This window comes from Bicyclus anynana, chromosome 12, assembly GCF_947172395.1.
Source record: "Bicyclus anynana chromosome 12, ilBicAnyn1.1, whole genome shotgun sequence".
NCBI classification, from domain to species: Eukaryota; Metazoa; Arthropoda; class Insecta; order Lepidoptera; family Nymphalidae; genus Bicyclus; species Bicyclus anynana.
In genome coordinates this window covers 13,956,354-13,974,199 of record NC_069094.1, presented here as the reverse complement: position 1 = coordinate 13,974,199, position 17,846 = coordinate 13,956,354, and the positions used below count along the sequence as shown (strand labels likewise).

General features: G+C 35.4%; 1 protein-coding gene across 2 annotated transcripts in view; it reads right to left on the bottom strand.

Annotated features, from left to right (window-relative positions):
* Positions 1-213: 213 nt before the first annotated feature.
* The window catches only part of LOC112050630 (tachykinin-like peptides receptor 86C), an 86,373-nt gene continuing 68,740 nt past the window's right edge, over positions 214-17,846 (bottom strand). Inside the window, exons 9-12 of one of the 2 annotated variants that reach the window (XM_052884609.1) lie at positions 17,450-17,646; positions 16,801-16,925; positions 7,538-7,729; positions 214-4,740 (exon numbers count right to left, since the gene is read on the bottom strand). In XM_052884609.1, coding sequence (XP_052740569.1) covers positions 4,715-4,740; positions 7,538-7,729; positions 16,801-16,925; positions 17,450-17,646 — 540 coding nt within the window. In that variant the 3' untranslated portion in view covers positions 214-4,714. The remainder of the gene's footprint in view (positions 4,741-7,537; positions 7,730-16,800; positions 16,926-17,449; positions 17,647-17,846) is intronic. The other variant, XM_052884610.1, reaches the window with a different exon arrangement.

Sequence of the window (17,846 nt, the reverse complement as noted above, 5' to 3'; positions counted from 1 at the left end):
CCTTATTCCAGTAAGCTCATCATAATGTTCAGTCATAAAAATGTTTGAATGTCAGTTTGTCCAACCCGCGAACTACAGCCACCTAATGTAGGTACAAGAGCAAGACCTACACAATAAACGGAACAATAGCTATATCAACAAAAATATGTCTGTAATGAAAATGGTGTTTCGTACCCACATATTATTATTATAGATATAGGAGAATTACTGATTTTGGAAACATATGTTTTTTGGGAAAACTACAATATAAATGTACTTATATACTAAAATCTAATCATAAGAGATTTCTAAAGCGTAACATGAGGTCGGTACGTATAAAATTTGTACTATAATGTGTGGGGGCTAAGACCTTATGGGATGCAGTTTACAGATTCAATTAATTTAATTCAAAGTTCGTCTATTGATAGAATGTGGTAGTGAATAAGTACAGATATTAAATTATATTCATTCTTGTTAATATTCTTGTAATATTAACAAGATTAATAGTTCTACGTATTTGCAGATTGATCTGGTAGATAGGGAGGAAAATGAAGTTACAGATGTCCTCATATACGGTAGTCGAGAATTAACATTGATTTTCACAGTTCTAAATAAAAAAAAACGCACAATTGAAACAATATTATTGTAAGATTCTCTCTATGTGACTTATGCATAAGTGGCGATATATGTGATTCAGTTCCTCTTGGTTTACTTCTACGTGACTTCTGTCTTATGTGGCACTCGTCAGTGATTCACTTCTATGCGACTCACGTCTGTCTATATCTATATATTCGACTATGGCTTACCTTTTACTATATGTCTGTATGATATATGACTTTGTGACCTAAGTCTGTGTGACCTGCGTCTGTGTGACCTGCGTCTGTGTGACCTGCGTCTGTGTGACCTGCGTCTGTGTGACCTGCGTCTGTGTGACCTGCGTCTGTGTGACCTGCGTCTGTGTGACCGGCGTCTGTGTGACCTGCGTCTGTGTGACACACGTTTTTGTCTGTGTGAAATACCTAAGTATTTGTGTGCTTACCTAAATTGAACGAACGAATTCCAAACGAAAAGGAGATTTAAGCCCACGTCTTACTAGACACGGGCATAAGTTAGTTATTTCTGCATATCGTCTCCAAAGAGTAAAAAAAAAATCTTTTGTAGGTTTGGGTGTACTCTTCTATAACAAGATCCCCAAAACTGTGATGGACCTGCCAATGCATAGCTTTAAGCAATGTGTTAAAAAAAACATTTACTTAGTCGAGGTTACTACAACATTGATGAGTTCCTATAAAGATAAAAGCGCTTGGAGGCCATTGGATCAGCTTCCACCTTCACACAGGAAATAAAACTATAAGAAATTGTAATTGTTATCAATTGTAAATTATAATACTCTATGACTCTTTCAAAAGAGCAACTGTTGAGTTTCTTACCGGTATCTTCTCAGCAGAACCTGCCTTCCGAACCGGTGGTAGAATCTTTACAAATAGTCTACTGTCGTGTCAAAAGTGCTTGTAAACTGAGCCTACTTGAAATAAATGATTTAAGATTTTGATTTTGATTTTGAATTGGTCCGAGTTATTTTGATTAAAGTTCAAGTTATCTTAGTGATTCATATTTATTGAAGTCGGAATGACCTAGTAACTAATATGCAGATAAAATTCAAATATGTGATTTTATAGTAAAATAAGTATTTCCAGATTAGGTACCTGTCTGGAAGTACTAATAGCGATGTTTTTGTTTTATCATAATTTCTGAATTTCTTTCATATAGATAGCACAATATACTTATTGTTTGGGTTTGAAGTCTAAGTGACCCATGAACATAATTACCAGAAACGAATTAGGCTTTATGATGGCACTTCGATTATGTATATTGATCAAAACCTTGTCAGTTTCAAATTACTGCTGGATCCTGTTCTTTCCAGATAACTGATGGTCCAGTGGGAGCTACCAGAGTGTTACCAGAACGCCGTGGGACACGGCTTCTTCAGGATGGCCGAATGTTACAAATAGTACCTGCTTCCCGCCTATTTCGTATAGATAAGTGTCGCCGCCTAGCGTATAGTAGCGTCATTTCATTTCATACTTTTATGACTTCCGGTTATTATAGTTAAATTTAATTAAGTAACAATGATTATCAATCCGAACACTGGAGAGGTTATTATTAATTATTGATATAAATATAATTATTTATTTTACATGATATAAATTCATCATTGGTTATTTTTACTCTTGACAACTATGACGTCACGTTATGATTTAGTTTGTATTTAATTTCTCAACTTTGTGTTTCGATATTTTAATATTATTTTACGATCGTTATAAATATCTTTTAATTATTAATGTGTTTTAGATAGAATTATAACGTTTGGTTTGTATAATAATACTCCGGAACTATTATTAAAACGTACTTGTATTGTTAACATATTCGTGCTACCAACAGTAGACACTAACTTTGCAAATATTATAAAATAGAGGGTTGTTTAGCAGATTCATTGATATACTACCATCAGCGTGTAATATTAACATTATAGCGGAAGCTATGCTGAAATTGTTATCGAATAAATTTGTGTACAGTGAAAATATTATTTTACTTCTCCCACCTTCTGTAACACAATAATAAACGCATTTTTCTTATTCCGTAAATCCCAAATTATTCACGGAGATCACAATGACAAATACACTGGTTAGTAATTTTTAACAGTTAGCAACAATAAATTATTATTGAATACGAAATCACGTGACTTGAGAATTACTAACATAGCCTAACATACCATAGATGGTTAAAGGGAATCCGCCCGGCACTGGCCTAACTTAAGAGTGTGCAATATGTAATTTGGTGGTTATAAATGGTTCTGGATTCTCAGATTCTGGAAAAGTTAGGAGCCTGATATTTATATCTATATAGTAAATGATATTTCAAATTGTTAGCTTCGTTATGACTATACAAAATACACAATTTGTAAAACTTTTCTCGATAGTTTATTTTTTTTGAAAAATACATGTTTTGCTCACATTTTGCTTTCAATCTCAGGAATAAGGTATATATCTAATAAAATTAGGTATATATCTTGAACAAGGCCATTTTGTTTTTCGTTATGTTGTTTAATTTACTTGCAATTAGGTAAAAATGGTTTTCGCTCACGTCATAAAATTTGCGTCGCGCGTCAATCGCTCCGTGCTTTTCACTCACGTGAAAGTCATAATTCGGCGTCTCGTTTGCGCTTCGAATTTTATCCATATCGTACCGACGCGCTGCGCGCTCTTAACCACCCGGCAATTTACTTATATGTAAAAAAAAACTTGATAATTTGACTTTGAAATCATTACTTTATCAAAAAAAGTTAGCTACAAAAGACGTTGTATGGGCCAGTGGGCATTCCCCTTTCGTGTATATCCACTAAATTTAGTCACAAAGTTAGCGAATAGGTCAGTGATGGTTGTGGCCACGTGGTCGTGGTCGCGTAGTTCGCTTCGTGGCTTAATCTCGGTAGGAGCAAACCTTTAATTTACAGTTATCAGTATAAAAAACAGTTTGGAGTCGGTTAAAATTTAAATGTCTTTCATGACATTTATGAAATATTTTGTTGAAATGTTAGTTACAAAAACGACAAGTATGAAATATTTTATTGAAATGTTAATTACAAAAAAAAACATACATACAGCCGAACGTAGAACCTCCTCCTTTTTGGAAGTCGGTTAAAAACGACAAGTATGAAATATTTTGTTGAAATGTTAGTTACAAAAACGTCAAGTATGAAATATTTTGTTGAAATGTTAGTTACAAAAACGTCAAGTATGAAATATTTTGTTGAAATGTTAGTTACAAAAACGTCAAGTATGAAATATTTTGTTGAAATGTTAGTAACAAAAACGTCAAGTATGAAATATTTTGTTGAAATGTTAGTTACAAAAACGTCAAGTATGAAATATTTTGTTGAAATGTTAGTTACAAAAACGACAATATGAAATATTTTGTTGAAATGTTAGTTACAAAAACGACAAGTATGAAATATTTTAAAGAAATGTTAGTTACAAAAACGACAAGTATGAAATATTTTGTTAGAAAGTATTTAATCAGTGAAGTCCAACTAGGTATACGTTATAACTAGTCAGGCGAAAAGTATACACTAGTTTCTCAACCTGCGGCTCTTTGGGCTTTTGTTGTTGGCCCATCTAGGACATCTGGTATTAATTACTTAATTTTGAAAACTTTCACCCACCGGTAATTGCCTGAAGCTTCACGCGTTTTTTTTTAATGTGCAGTCTACTTATTACCTGCGCGTAGTTGATTTCAGAGACGATATTATTATACTCTTAATTTTTAAACAATTTAAAAACTATTATCATTCCTATTGCGAAAACCACAAACACGTGTTAGTCACGGTGTCGCGGGCGGGTGAAAAAGGTTAAGTACCATTGCTGACTAGTTGCTACTGTTATCGTTTATTATCAGCATTCACAATCAAGAGCGTCGCCATGAGCTGGAGAAGGAGGTCCAAAGTCCCCCCCCCCCCCCCCAACTGGACATTAAAAAAATATAGCCAAATGAACTCAGTAACAATAGTTTAGATGTTTTAAGATACTTATAATAATTACTTATTATACATACAAGTATTCATAAACTTGTAAAATTTTATAATAATTATAATTACAAAATCAGTTATTGACTTTATAAATTGAATTTGACACAGCCTAACTACGAATAGTCTCTTTTACAAACAAAACTATTTTATTTACACTTTACGCCCGTGGATGAATGCTGCAACAGAAAGAAAAAATATAATTAATATTGTAAGGACCCTCGCCCTAACTATAAGAGAAGCTAAACATTGGCTCATCTCTACACTGGTAAGGCAAGCAGACCGCGCACGACCACTCAGGTCGAACGCTGGTGACAGACTGACTCATTGCCCCCACTACCAATGTACATGAGATAGTGTATGTAGTATTTTAGGTTTCTATTTTGTATACACAAAAACACTACAAATATCATAATCATCATCATCATTATGAATCATTAGCCTAGTGGACCTCTACCTCCGATTCCGGAGAGTGTGGGTTCGAATCCGGCCCAGGATTTGCACCTCCAACCTTTCAGTTGTGTGCATTTTAACAAAATTAAATATCTCGTGTCTCAATCGGTAAAGGAAATACATAGTAATGAAACCTGCATACTAGAGAATTTTCTTAATTATCTGCGTGTGTGAAGTCTGCCAATCCGCATTGGGCCATCGTGGTGGACTATTGGCCTAACACCTCTCGAAAGAGAGGTCTGTAAGAGAAGACTCGAGCTCAGCATTGAGTCGAATTTGGGTTGATAATGATAATGATAATGATAATGATAATGATAATGATAATGATAATGATAATGATAATGATAATGATAATGATAATGATAATGATTATGAATCATCACCCTTCATTGAAAACTCTCTACTCTATGAAAAATACATAATTAATCTTTTAATTTATATAAAATTGAGCTTTAATAGGGTCACCACTTAACTCTATTGTTGGATTGCGGGCTTAGTGTGATGATTAAATTTACTTTATAACGATCATTGTCAGATAAATTAGTGAATAATCAGAATCGAACATCATTTAACTACTTTCCAACTTTACTTTTGAACGTGAAACTCCGGGCGCCTACTAAGAATTTTCCAACTTTAAGAAGTTTTTCAAACTTTATGAATACACGACTCCTTTACAGGTCGAGAATTTCTCGCGACCTCCTGGGGTTATAGACGAAAAAAAATTAAAAGTATAATTTCCAAGAACACGTTTATATTTTTTTTCATTTTGGTATAGCCACGTAATACCAATACGTATTCCTTAGAATCCTACTAAATGTATTGCAAACTAGCGGGCGCCCGGCGACATCGTTCGCATGGAATTCTCGAAACTTAGTTGTAGGAAGCTCGTTTGTGTTTTAGTATCAAATACCACTTGAGAAGACATAGCTATTTTTCAATAACTAATAATAAATTTAAAGGTATTTATTTCTTAATAATATGTAATATTTACGATATTTTTCTTTCATTTGCCTCAAACGGTGCAGGAAATCTTCGTGAGGAAACCAACCTCAGAATTCTCTTAATTCGCTGTGTGTGAAGTCCACCTATTCGCATTGGGCCAGCGTGGTGGACTATTAGCCTAACCAATCTTATTCTGAGAGAATACTCGTTAAACAGTGAGCCTAACATGAGTTAATGATAATAATGATGATAGGTACAAGTGCATATTACACCTACTTGTTAACGTTTGTTACTCTTTCACGAAAACTTTTGGCTTTTTTGGCTGAAATTTGGAATTGAGATACTTTGAATTTCTAATAATAATAATAAGAACATGTACTATTTTTATTTCAGAAAAATACATGGCTCCCGGGGTCTGCAAAAAATTAAGTGTGAAAAATTTCACGCAGACGAAGTCGTTGGCTAATTAATATTAAGATCTTCATACTCTGCAAGATGTCGCAAAAGCTTTGAAAGATAGTCAGTACGTGGTAAATTGGGGCTACGTCAAATGAAGATCTTTTAAAAGGTAGACAGTACGTTCAAATAGTTTATTTTTTTTTAATTCACAAATTATGTTTTGCCTTTCCTTTTTCAACCTTCAGAGCAAAGGTATAACCAACTGTGTGATTAATAAATAATTTTTATTTTATTTTTTTTATTTAACTTAACCTTCGGATAATTGGTTATACTTACAAAGTTATATACACAAACATTGTCTTAGAAAGAAATTCATTCAACATCCAGTTACCAAAACATCTTTACGAAAATATCGAAATGGAGAACTCACAGTATCAAAACATTCAGTAGGCTTATCGTAATAGTATAGCCACCATTTTAGATAACTAAATCTTTTTTACATAAAAAGTAAAACCAATTATTGGTATCGCTGAAGAAATGTTCTTAGAGGGTGGGGAAGATTTGAATATTAATTAAAATGAATCATAAATTCATAAGCTATCGTACGTGATATACACACCCGGTATTTGATCTTAATTCATCATCATTATCATCGTCATTATCAATCCATACTCGACTCACTGCTGAGCTCGAGTCTCCTCTCAGAATGAGAGGGGTTAGGCCAATACCACGCTGGCCCAATGCGGATAGGCTGACTCCACACACGCAGGGAATTAAGAAAATTTTCTGGTATGCAGGTTTCCTCACGATGTTTTTCCTTCACCGTTTGAGACACGTGATATTTAATTTCTTTATAATATTAGTGCGATTATATTATCATCATCATAATTATCAACCTATATTCGGCTCACTGCTGAGCACAAGTCTCCTCTCCGCATGAGAATGATTACCTACATACCCTAATAATAACAGGCAACGACCTATGCTCTCACCCTATATATTTAGTACTGGAACTCAAATTTCTTATTGTAGCCAAAAGATAAGAGTTCTTCTTAATAATAAATACCCTGGAGTTGTGTAAATGTTGTGCTTCACCCGTATATCATGGAAAGCACTTAAGCTGGCATTATTACAAAATCAGATAGGTCTGGTCACGACAGGCTGTTTTTTCAGTAGTCTTACCATCGTAGTTGGTCCCGTGCGGGCACCGCGGACAGCTAGCAATCGAAGGCGGTCTCTGCGACCGCGGACAGCTAGCAAGCAAAGGCGGTCTCTGCGACCGCAGGCCGGGCGCCAGGTATGACGAGCGCGGCCATGCGACTGCTGCATTTCCTCTTAAGCTTCTGGGCTCCTCGACACCTGTGGAGGCGAACACTGTCGCAACATTATCACAGAACTGTATTTAACTATCGAACAACAGTAAAATCAAACCCTATAGTTACCCACAACGGTACGGACGTTTTGCGACGGATGCGTTTGGGAACGTGTGTGTGTGTTTGTTCTGTGTTCTGTGTGTTTTTCAGGTGGGTAATATTTTGACATCTTTGGCATAGTTGGTTGATGCTGTGGTTTTTAATAGGTTGAGCTTGGTCCAACTTTTTTTTTTTTTTTATTCTTTACAAGTTAGCCCTTGACTACAATCTCACCTGATGGTAAGTGATGATGCAATCTAAGATGGAAGCGGGCTAACTTGTTAGGAGGAGGATGAAAATCCACAACCCCTTTCGGTTTCTACACGGCATCGTAACGGAACGCTAAATCGCTTGGCGGTACGTCTTTGCCGGTAGGGTGGTAACTAGCCACGGCGGAAGCCTTCCACCAGCCAGACCTAGACCAATTAAGAAAATCTAAATCGGCCCAGCCGGGGATCGAACCCAGGACCTCCGTTGTAAATCCACCGCGCATACCACTGCGCCACGGAGGCCGTCATAAACTCAATTCAATTTAGGTTTCTCTAAATTGGCTCGGACCTTGGCCCAAAGCCATGTGGCACGACTATTCTTTTTCTACAAACACTAACGCTTCATAAATTTATAAAAATGATGACAGATCCGATCAACAACTTGATCACGTGACATGTCAATAGCAAATGTCATTCCCATACATTTTGTTAGTTTTCGAAGCGTTTGCGATTGTTGAAAGAGAATCGACATGCCACATGGCTACAGGCCCTGGTCTAGTGGTGCTTAGGCATCGGCCATGGCTCAATGAGTAGTAATTAGTAGAACTTTTTAGGGATTTAGAGTTTCAATATCGCATAAAAGCGTTTCTGCATAGAAAGCGTATGGCTTTTATCTCAGACTGAATCGTCACTCAACATCTGGTAAGGGTTAAGGAACACGTAACATCGCATACAAGAGTTGGCTTGTTTGACTTGAAAAAAAATTTGTGCATACTCTTGAGCATGATGGACTACCTCTCTTGAACTTGAGGTCCTAGGTTTAGGCACAAAAAACATATGTACAAGTACTTAGGGCCGAATTTAAACAAATAATTTGAGATAAGGTTGTTATGTAGCTATGTGGAACTTCAATTCTCTTTCTACGATCACTAACGCTTCGAAAACTAAATAATGTATGGGAGTGATATTCACTATCGACACGTTTGTAGAAAAAGAATCGACGACGACGAGCCACATGGATACAGATTGATATAAAAGGGATTGTGCTGGTGCATTATTCGCCTGTGTTTAGGTACCTAGCAATATATGAAAAGCCATTTGATAACGAACATCTAAAATAGGTATTAGAAATGCAAATCATGACCATAACATGAAAGTCGCGTAACAATTTTTATTCTTTCTGGAGGAACGTGCCAAGGAAATTAATATCAAATTTACCCTTGGAAATAATTGAGCGCCAAAATCTCAAGTGGATAACGAGTCTGTATAATGAAAGTGAGATCTGAAAAATCGATAGCTGGATTTGCCACGTGATATTGTTAGGGAATATAATTGCTAACTTAATAGACTAAGAGCCAATGGTAGCTAAATATATCTCATTTTAGGAAAGCTTATCAGCCCACATTTCACATACAGAATGGAAAATCTTCATTAAGGTGTCCATCACCTGAGTAAGGTAGTGCCGGACTTTTACCGACCAAAACCCCTCTTGTCACCCTGTTGTCCGTATATACACTTTTCAGTCTAACATGGCAAACATTGTTGTCTTTTTCATGTCTGTTTATCTCCTTTTCTCTTGCCTTGACTCTCTCCAAGAAGTCAGCGATGCTCTTCCATTCATTTGCCGTTACCAACATTTTTGGTACAAAGTCAGCCCATGTTCGTAATATAAGTAAATACGGTAGTTAATTATGGAGTTTGGGCCGTGATGGCTTTGGAAAATAGCATGTTTCTAGGGTTCAAACATTCAACAGTCCAAGCATAAAGCGATTTCTTTTTGCACTTTCATCGGCATAATATTTGAAATAATATCTCCAAACACCAACATTCCAAAAGGCATCCATCTATTTTTTAATAGACCTATTTGGGTATCTAAAGAAGAATTGCCACGCAATGGGTTGGGCGCCTGGAGGAATGACTCCTTATGATACCTTGGAACAAACATCACAAAAATTACTAGAACAATTTAGGATCCCCTTGAAACCTGCTACCTTCCAAAACCACCACGGTCTAAACTCAATAATTTATTTATTTATTTATTTATTTATTTAAACAGGCCAACAACATTTATGCACACAAAATAATTTACATAAAATAATAAAAAAAATGGTAATACAGGAAATACAGATTTAAAACATAAACATCAATAATTGGCTTGTACAGTGGACACAGAAATTCTAGGATATAAGTAGAAAAAACAAAACACTATAAAACAATAAAAACTACAATTAACACAAAAAATAAAACAAATTAACACAAAAAATAAAACAAATAAAGAAAGCAAATAAAGAAAGCAAAAATTTATAAGAAGAAAGAGCAAATTAATATAAAAAAATAAAAAATAAAGTAAAGTACCTACACTTAATCATTAACTTCCCTGCGCAGGGAGTTTATAACGTTACGACGAAAGCAGATCGTTTTAGAATTAAAAAGGTTGATGTCTTTATTATTTTGATGCAGAGAATTAAATAGGTTACAAATTCGATTAATGGAGGAATGGCTAGCAACTTTCGTACGGCAGCAAGGTGTAGGAAATACGTTGTACTTGCGAACTGAGCGACTGGGTACTTTGCAAATAATGCTAATTTTTGATAAAATTGAGGTGTCAGTCTCATTGTTAATAATTTTGTGAAGTAATATCAAGTCAGAAAGCTTACGTCGAATATACAGATAATCTAGTTTAACGTACTTTAGTTTGTCAGCATAAGAAAGGTTAATCAATTCCCTTTTGAATTTATAAAACAGTATTCTTAAAAATCGTCTTTGCACAGACTCAATTGAATCTACATAAGTTTTTTGATAAGGAGACCAAACTGGGGAACCATACTCAATGACACTTCGAATAAGACTCTTGTAGAGATGCAAAATACTTAACGGGTTTTTAAAGTTTTTGGTAATCCTGAAAATAAATCCCATCATTTGGTTGGCCTTCGTGATAATGTTATTTATGTGTAGCTTGAATGTTAAAGCTGTATCAAAAGTTATACCTAGATCTTTAGCACTTTCCTTACATGATAGAATATCGTTGTTTATGTGGTAGTCAAATTTGATTTTATTATGTTTTTTTGTAAAGACGGACACGAAACATTTGCTTACGTTAAGGAACATGTCATTTTGTTTACACCACAGATTGACAGAATCAAGATCGGCCTGTAGTGATGTGCAATCTTGAACATTATTGATAGCACAAAATATCTTTAAATCATCTGCGTAAAGGAGGCATTTATTTTTAACAATTGAAGTAATATCATTTATAAATATTACAAAGAGCAAAGGGCCAAGATGCGAACCCTGTGGAACTCCGGATGGCACAGTTATCGGGTTTGAAAGAAAACCATTCACCGCAACAATTTGAGATCTGTTAGTGACGTATGATATGATCCACCTGAGCAAATCACCATGAACTCCATAATTTTCAAGTTTTTGGAAAAGTAAACGATGATTAACTTTGTCGAAAGCCTTTTGAAAATCAGTATATACTACATCCACCTGTTTCTTTTTATCTAAACAATCTATTAAAAAGTTTGAATATTCCACAAGATTAGTAACAGTCGATTTATTTTTAACAAACCCATGCTGCTGCGTTGCTATTAGTGGCTTAAATAAATAATAAATATAATCATAAACAATGCTCTCGAAAATTTTTGCGACGCAGTTTAATATGCATATTGGGCGATAATTACAACATTCCGTTTTAGTACCAGCTTTGAAAATTGGGATCACATTAGCAATTTTCCATGATTCAGGAAAACAACCAGTACTTAGAGATTTATTAAAAATTAACGATAAAGGTAGTGCTAGTTCCTTACTGCAGCTTTTGATAAATGAGGATGGAATCCCGTCAGGTCCCGGGCCCTTGTTCCAGTCCAAACATTGAATCTTTTTTAAGACATCAATTTTTGTCAGAGTTATTTTGCTCAAAGTATTAATTTGTTTGTTACTATAGTCAGAAATCGGTGTAGATTTATTATCATCTTCAACATATACCGTAGCAAAGTATTCTGAAAATAGCTGACATATTTCGAAACCTGTTGTTGCAATACGCTTATCATAACTCAAAGTCTGTGGCAATGTATTACATTTACGTTTGCTTTTAGTGAAATTCCAAAAAAGTTTGTTATTGGAAGACATGAGGGACATTTCAACATTGTCAGTGTATGCATTATAACATTCATTAATCAAAATTTGAGCCCTAGATCTGAGGAGAGAAAATGTGTCGTAGTCTCTGGGATTATTATACAATTTATATTTAGTATGCGCTTTATGCTTTTCTTTAAGGCACTTAATCAGTGGTTTGCTGAACCATACTGGTTGTTTGTTATTAATTGGCTTTTTGTAAGGCGTATTTTTCTTTATTATGGCCATCAACTGTTCATAAAATACTTTAACCAAGTCATTAACATTATCGGATGATAAAAGGGTTTCCCATTTTAAATTATTTAAATTATTTTTAATAGAATCAAAATCACACTTATTGAAATTAAAAACCGGATTGCTTTTGTTATTTTTAAGAAAATTAGTAGCGCAAAACTTAATAGTGATTTCAAAAGAAGGATGATGTATGTCTTCTTTGCATAATGCATTGGCTGGTAACAGTTTGACGTCTGAGATATTAGTAAGAAACAGATCTAAGATTCTGTTTTTAGAATTCTTTATATAATTATACTGACTCAATCCACTGAGAGACATTAACTGAATCAATAGCCGAGACTTGAGATCATAAGATGTACAATTAGGAGTCACTGCTTTCGTCGCATCGCCAATCCAATCCATAGAAGGTGTATTAAAATCGCCCAATATAATGAGATTTCCGGTATGTGTAGAAACATAATCACTGGTTTTATCATAATATCTCTGCAGTCTTTCGATAGATATATCCGGAGGGAGGTAAACTAAACATAAAGTAATTTTTTTCCCTAAGTCTAAAGATAACCAGATACATTCAGAATCACTTTCTAAATAAAAAAGTCTATGAGACGGAATCTCCTTTTTAATCGCGACTAAAACTCCACCCCCAGATTGTTTATGACTGTTAGAACCAACTCTGTCACACCTAAAAATTGTGTAACGATTGTCTACAAATTCAGCATTGTCAATCGAACTATCTAAATTAGTTTCAGTTAAACAGATAACATCATAATTACAATTTAACAAGTTAAGGTAAAAATCATTTAATTTGCTACGAAATCTATTTACATTTTGGTAAAACACTAACATTTTAAATTAAAGTTTTAAGTATATAAATATAAAAAAAAAAAACATAGGAAATTATAACTACCAACTAAGTACTAATAACTAACAGATAATAACTACTACTGAGTTACAATTTATAATTTACTCAAGAAGTCCATGTTTTTTATATACAGAGCGGGACTTCTATCATTTTTACGTAGAAACACCTTCCCATTGCGAACCCACACGTACTTGTATTGTTTCTCCCTTTTAAATTTACGCGCAGCACTAAAAACATATTTACAGTCGTGAGTAAGATGTTCTCCGATGTAAACATTTCTTTTTTCACCATTCACTCCTAGGTCCAGTGAGTTAAGCATGTCGCTGGGGTGTAGTTTGTTGTACCGGTGAGCAGCAGATATGACATGGTCACGGTGTCTAGAATTCGGTAACGTGACAATTATGTTGCGAGGTCGAGCCGATTTACTGTTCATTTTAGGAACACGACTGCAAAAAGAAACAGTTTCCTCTGAAAACGGTAATGAGAGCTTGCTATACAGATTCTTTACTAAGGCAAGAATATTTTCATTTTTACTCTCCGGAACACATTGTATTTCTATATTATGACTTCTGGATATATTCTCAAGCATATTTACTTTCGAACGCAATTCAGTCAACTGTTCGACATTGTCCGAAGTGCGCATACTTTCAGACATAGTATTCATATGTTTTTTAAAGTCAAGCGACATGTCATCGTATTGAGAAGAAATAAAATTCAAAGATGTTTTTAATTCATTTAAAGATGATTCCAATTCCTTAATATTTTCTTTATGCTTGATAAGGCTAGTTTCATATAGTTGAGAGTTCGTTTGCAGTACGTCAATGGTCGATACGACGCCGTCAAATTCCGATCGCATTGTAGACAGTTTGGAGTTGAGATCGCAAACGTTCTCTTTAAGATCACTTAGTACAATATTGAAAGAGTCAAGCTTTTTGTCTTGTAATTGAAACTGTCTTATCATATCGGCGCGGAGATTACGAATTTCCATTAAAATAACATCACTGCTGTGGTTCGTGTTTATGTTGCACATTTGGGTACATTCCTCGGACGCTGTCACAACTGTGTCGACCTCAAGCACGGGTCTGGTCTGCCGCACAGGGGTGTTAGAGTTATCTCCGCCCTTACGAGCAGCGGCAACACAATCAGGACAGACCCAGTTTACTCGAGACGGCTGGTTTGAGTCGGAGGTGACACATTCCCAATGATACATAACGAGACATTTTGTACATTTAATGCGCTTTTGCGTTACGAGCACTAATGACTTACAAGCGGAACATTCACTAGCCAATTTACTCATTATAATATATAAATAAGTCTCTCATAACTATTAAAAATGATTTTGAAACACTAAACACAAATGTCAACACAAGCGCCCGACCACGGCACAGCTGATCGATGTTGAAACTCGGCAAAAAAGATGTAAATAACTACGATTCAATATTTATCATATTTCCTGAGTTAATTTGTTTAAATTATACACAATAATATTTGATAATTCACTTTTTAAACATGAGAATTAAAATAAAAACTTAAGACTAAACTAGTTTACGTGCATTTTGTTCTACTACCCTGATATTACGTTCATAATTGGATACAATACGTCAATAATTGGATACAACACTTATCTATTGTAGAATATGGGCTGAATCTCCCTAAAATCAGGTATGTCTGGATATGCAGGCTCCCGGTCTATAACCCTAAACGAATAATTAACGACTTTGAGTTAATTAAATTTTAACATCGTACTTTTTGTTAAATCTTAGGTTTGTACCTCCTGATGTTCTTATCTCGAAATTCTCTTTATTTTATCAAAAAAAATCAAAATCAAAAAATCATTTATTTCAAGTAGGCTCAGTTTACAAGCACTTTTGACACGTCAGTTGACTATTTGTAAAGATTCTACCACCGGTTCGGAAGGCAGGTCCTGCTGAGAAGATACCGGCAAGAAACTCAACAGTTGCTCTTTTGAAAAAGTCATACAGTATTATAATTTACAATTGATAACAATTACTGTTTACATTTCTTATAGTTATACTTCCTGTGTGAAGGTGGAAGCTGATCCAACGGCCTCCAAGCTTCTTTATCATTAAGGAACTCATCAATGTTGTAGTACCCTCGACTAAGTAAATGTTTTTTAACACATTGCTTAAAGCTATGCATTGGCAGGTCCATCACAGTCTTGGGGATCTTATTATAGAAGAGTACACCCAAACCTACAAAAGATTTTTTTACTCTTTGGAGACGATGTGCAGAAATAACTAACTTATGCCCGTGTCTAGTAAGACGTGGGTTTAGATCTCCTTTTCGTTTGTACAAATTAATATTTTGTCTTACATATACTATACTGTTATATCTATATTGACAGGCTACTGTTAGTATACCTATTTCTTTAAACTTTTGACGAAGGGACTCGCGTGATTTTAATTGATATATTGCTCGAATTGCTCTTTTTTGAAGTACAAATATAGATTGTATATCGGCAGCCTTGCCCCACAATAAAATACCGTATTTATAATTATTATTTACTAGCTGTCTCGGCAAACATTGTTTTATCGTTATTAAAATATTCCTACCCTACCCCTACCCTCACCCTACCCCTAACCCTATCATCTGTTAGTAGTAATACCTCCAAGTATATGTGTACAAAGTTTCATGACGATCGGTTAAGTAGTTTTTGCATGAAATTGTAATAAACAAACCTACTATTACAATTTATAATATTAGTATGGATTTAAAGTTGCCTTTATACCCAATTGTATCCAGTGGCTAGCTGCAAGCCGTTTGATATCCTCATTCCACCTTAGTTACTTACAATATTGCGTACTCGGAATATACAAATGCTTTATTAATTCTGCTGCTCTGGTACTTTGTTCGGAGCTGCAGTGTTAACCACGCTACAGGCGTTCAGTTTTAACTGCGCAATTTTAACTGAACAGTCTAACCACTCACCTATACTGTTAGTGTGTAGTGTCCGTCAGTTAAACAGTTTCAATGATTTTGATTGATAAAACTGTACAATCAAAATTACGCAGTTAAAACTGAAGCGCAGGTTATTCTACTATGGCTTGTCTACTTAGTCTAAGATCCGAGAAACGACCTTCACCCATCTGTGTAATGGATGTAAATTTTATATCGAAATTAGTATATAAAAAAATATGTTGCAAGTAGGTTGCCTCAAAAACTCCTGGCCAAACTGTTAATAATTTGGCCAGGTTATTATTTTGGCAACCTACATGCAATATATTGCTTAACGTTCAGTGTGCCGAGTGGGAGTTTTCAATATTTTCATACTGTTACTATAACGTTGACGTAAACGCAAATTTATATGGAATTGAAACAGTTGTGCAGTGGTGCCACTAGATGGCGCTGTTTGAATTCCTTAGAAATTCACGTTTACGTTACGTGACAGTAACAGTATCAAACTGCCACTAGGCCCTCTGAATTTATTTATAACATCATCTTTTAAACGTTAGAAGATCGTTTCTAATTCGAATCTACTACTAACTGTAAGCCTCGTAAAAGGAGATCGTTCTAAATTCGCTATCAAAGAAATGATCACTTCAAACAATAATTACGTCAACGAGTAAAAACCTGAACGGGATCTGCTGCCCGACTGCGAGACGTATTCAGGCGGCGACTCCGGCAGCGGCCTCTTGCGGCGGAAACACGTGTCGCGCCAGCGGCAGAGGATTGCCGCCCGGAAGTATGACCTGAACCTACATAACAAACCACAGAGGAATTAGATATGGAGATGCATCACACCCAAATTCTGCAACAAAATTGTCTGTCGATTCTCGAGGTAAAATCGAATATATTCAACACCACTAAATATATTCTGTGACCTCTGCCTTTGATTCAGAGTGCGTAGGATCGAATCCGGTCAGGAGCATGCACCTCCAATTTTTCAATTATGTGCATTTTAAGAAAATAAACATCACGTGCTTCGAACGGCAAAGGAAAAACGTTGTCAAGAAACTAGAATACCTGTTAATATTCTTATATGTCTACGTGTGTGAAGTCTGGTGTCTCCTGGAGGAAGCACCAGATTAAGTGATATTTTGGATTACACTACTATTTTTTCATTTCATACGAGCATTTCCCTTACATTCGTAAAGGACCCCTGTAGTCCGAGGACCCCGTATCATTGATAGATACGTCTGACACTATAGTTACATCAGTTATACGCTCTATTGTGGCATGAAAATTTAAATTAAAAGGCGATCTTAATACGAGTACATACTTGGCATTCATCCAGTAATAAATGATAGGGTTGACCATAGCGTTGGCCATGGCTAGCCAGTAGAAGCCCAGGTAGATGTGCTGGATGTACTTCATGTACATGATCGACGGGTTGAAGTGTGTGTAGATGAAGTACGAGTGGTAGGGCAGCCAGCAGAGGCCGAATATCACTATCACGAGGATAAACATCTTCACGACCTGCCGGCATAAAAACAGAAGTTATAAATAATATATAATAAGAATAATAGCCTATTTATCTATACTAAGTAGTTGTAGAACAAGGGTAGGGTAAGGGGTAGGGTAGGGGTAGGGCCTACCCCTATCCTAGCGCTATTCAAGAGGTAGGGAAAGGATAGGGTAAAGGGTAAATGGTAGGGGTAGGGCCTACCCCTATCCTA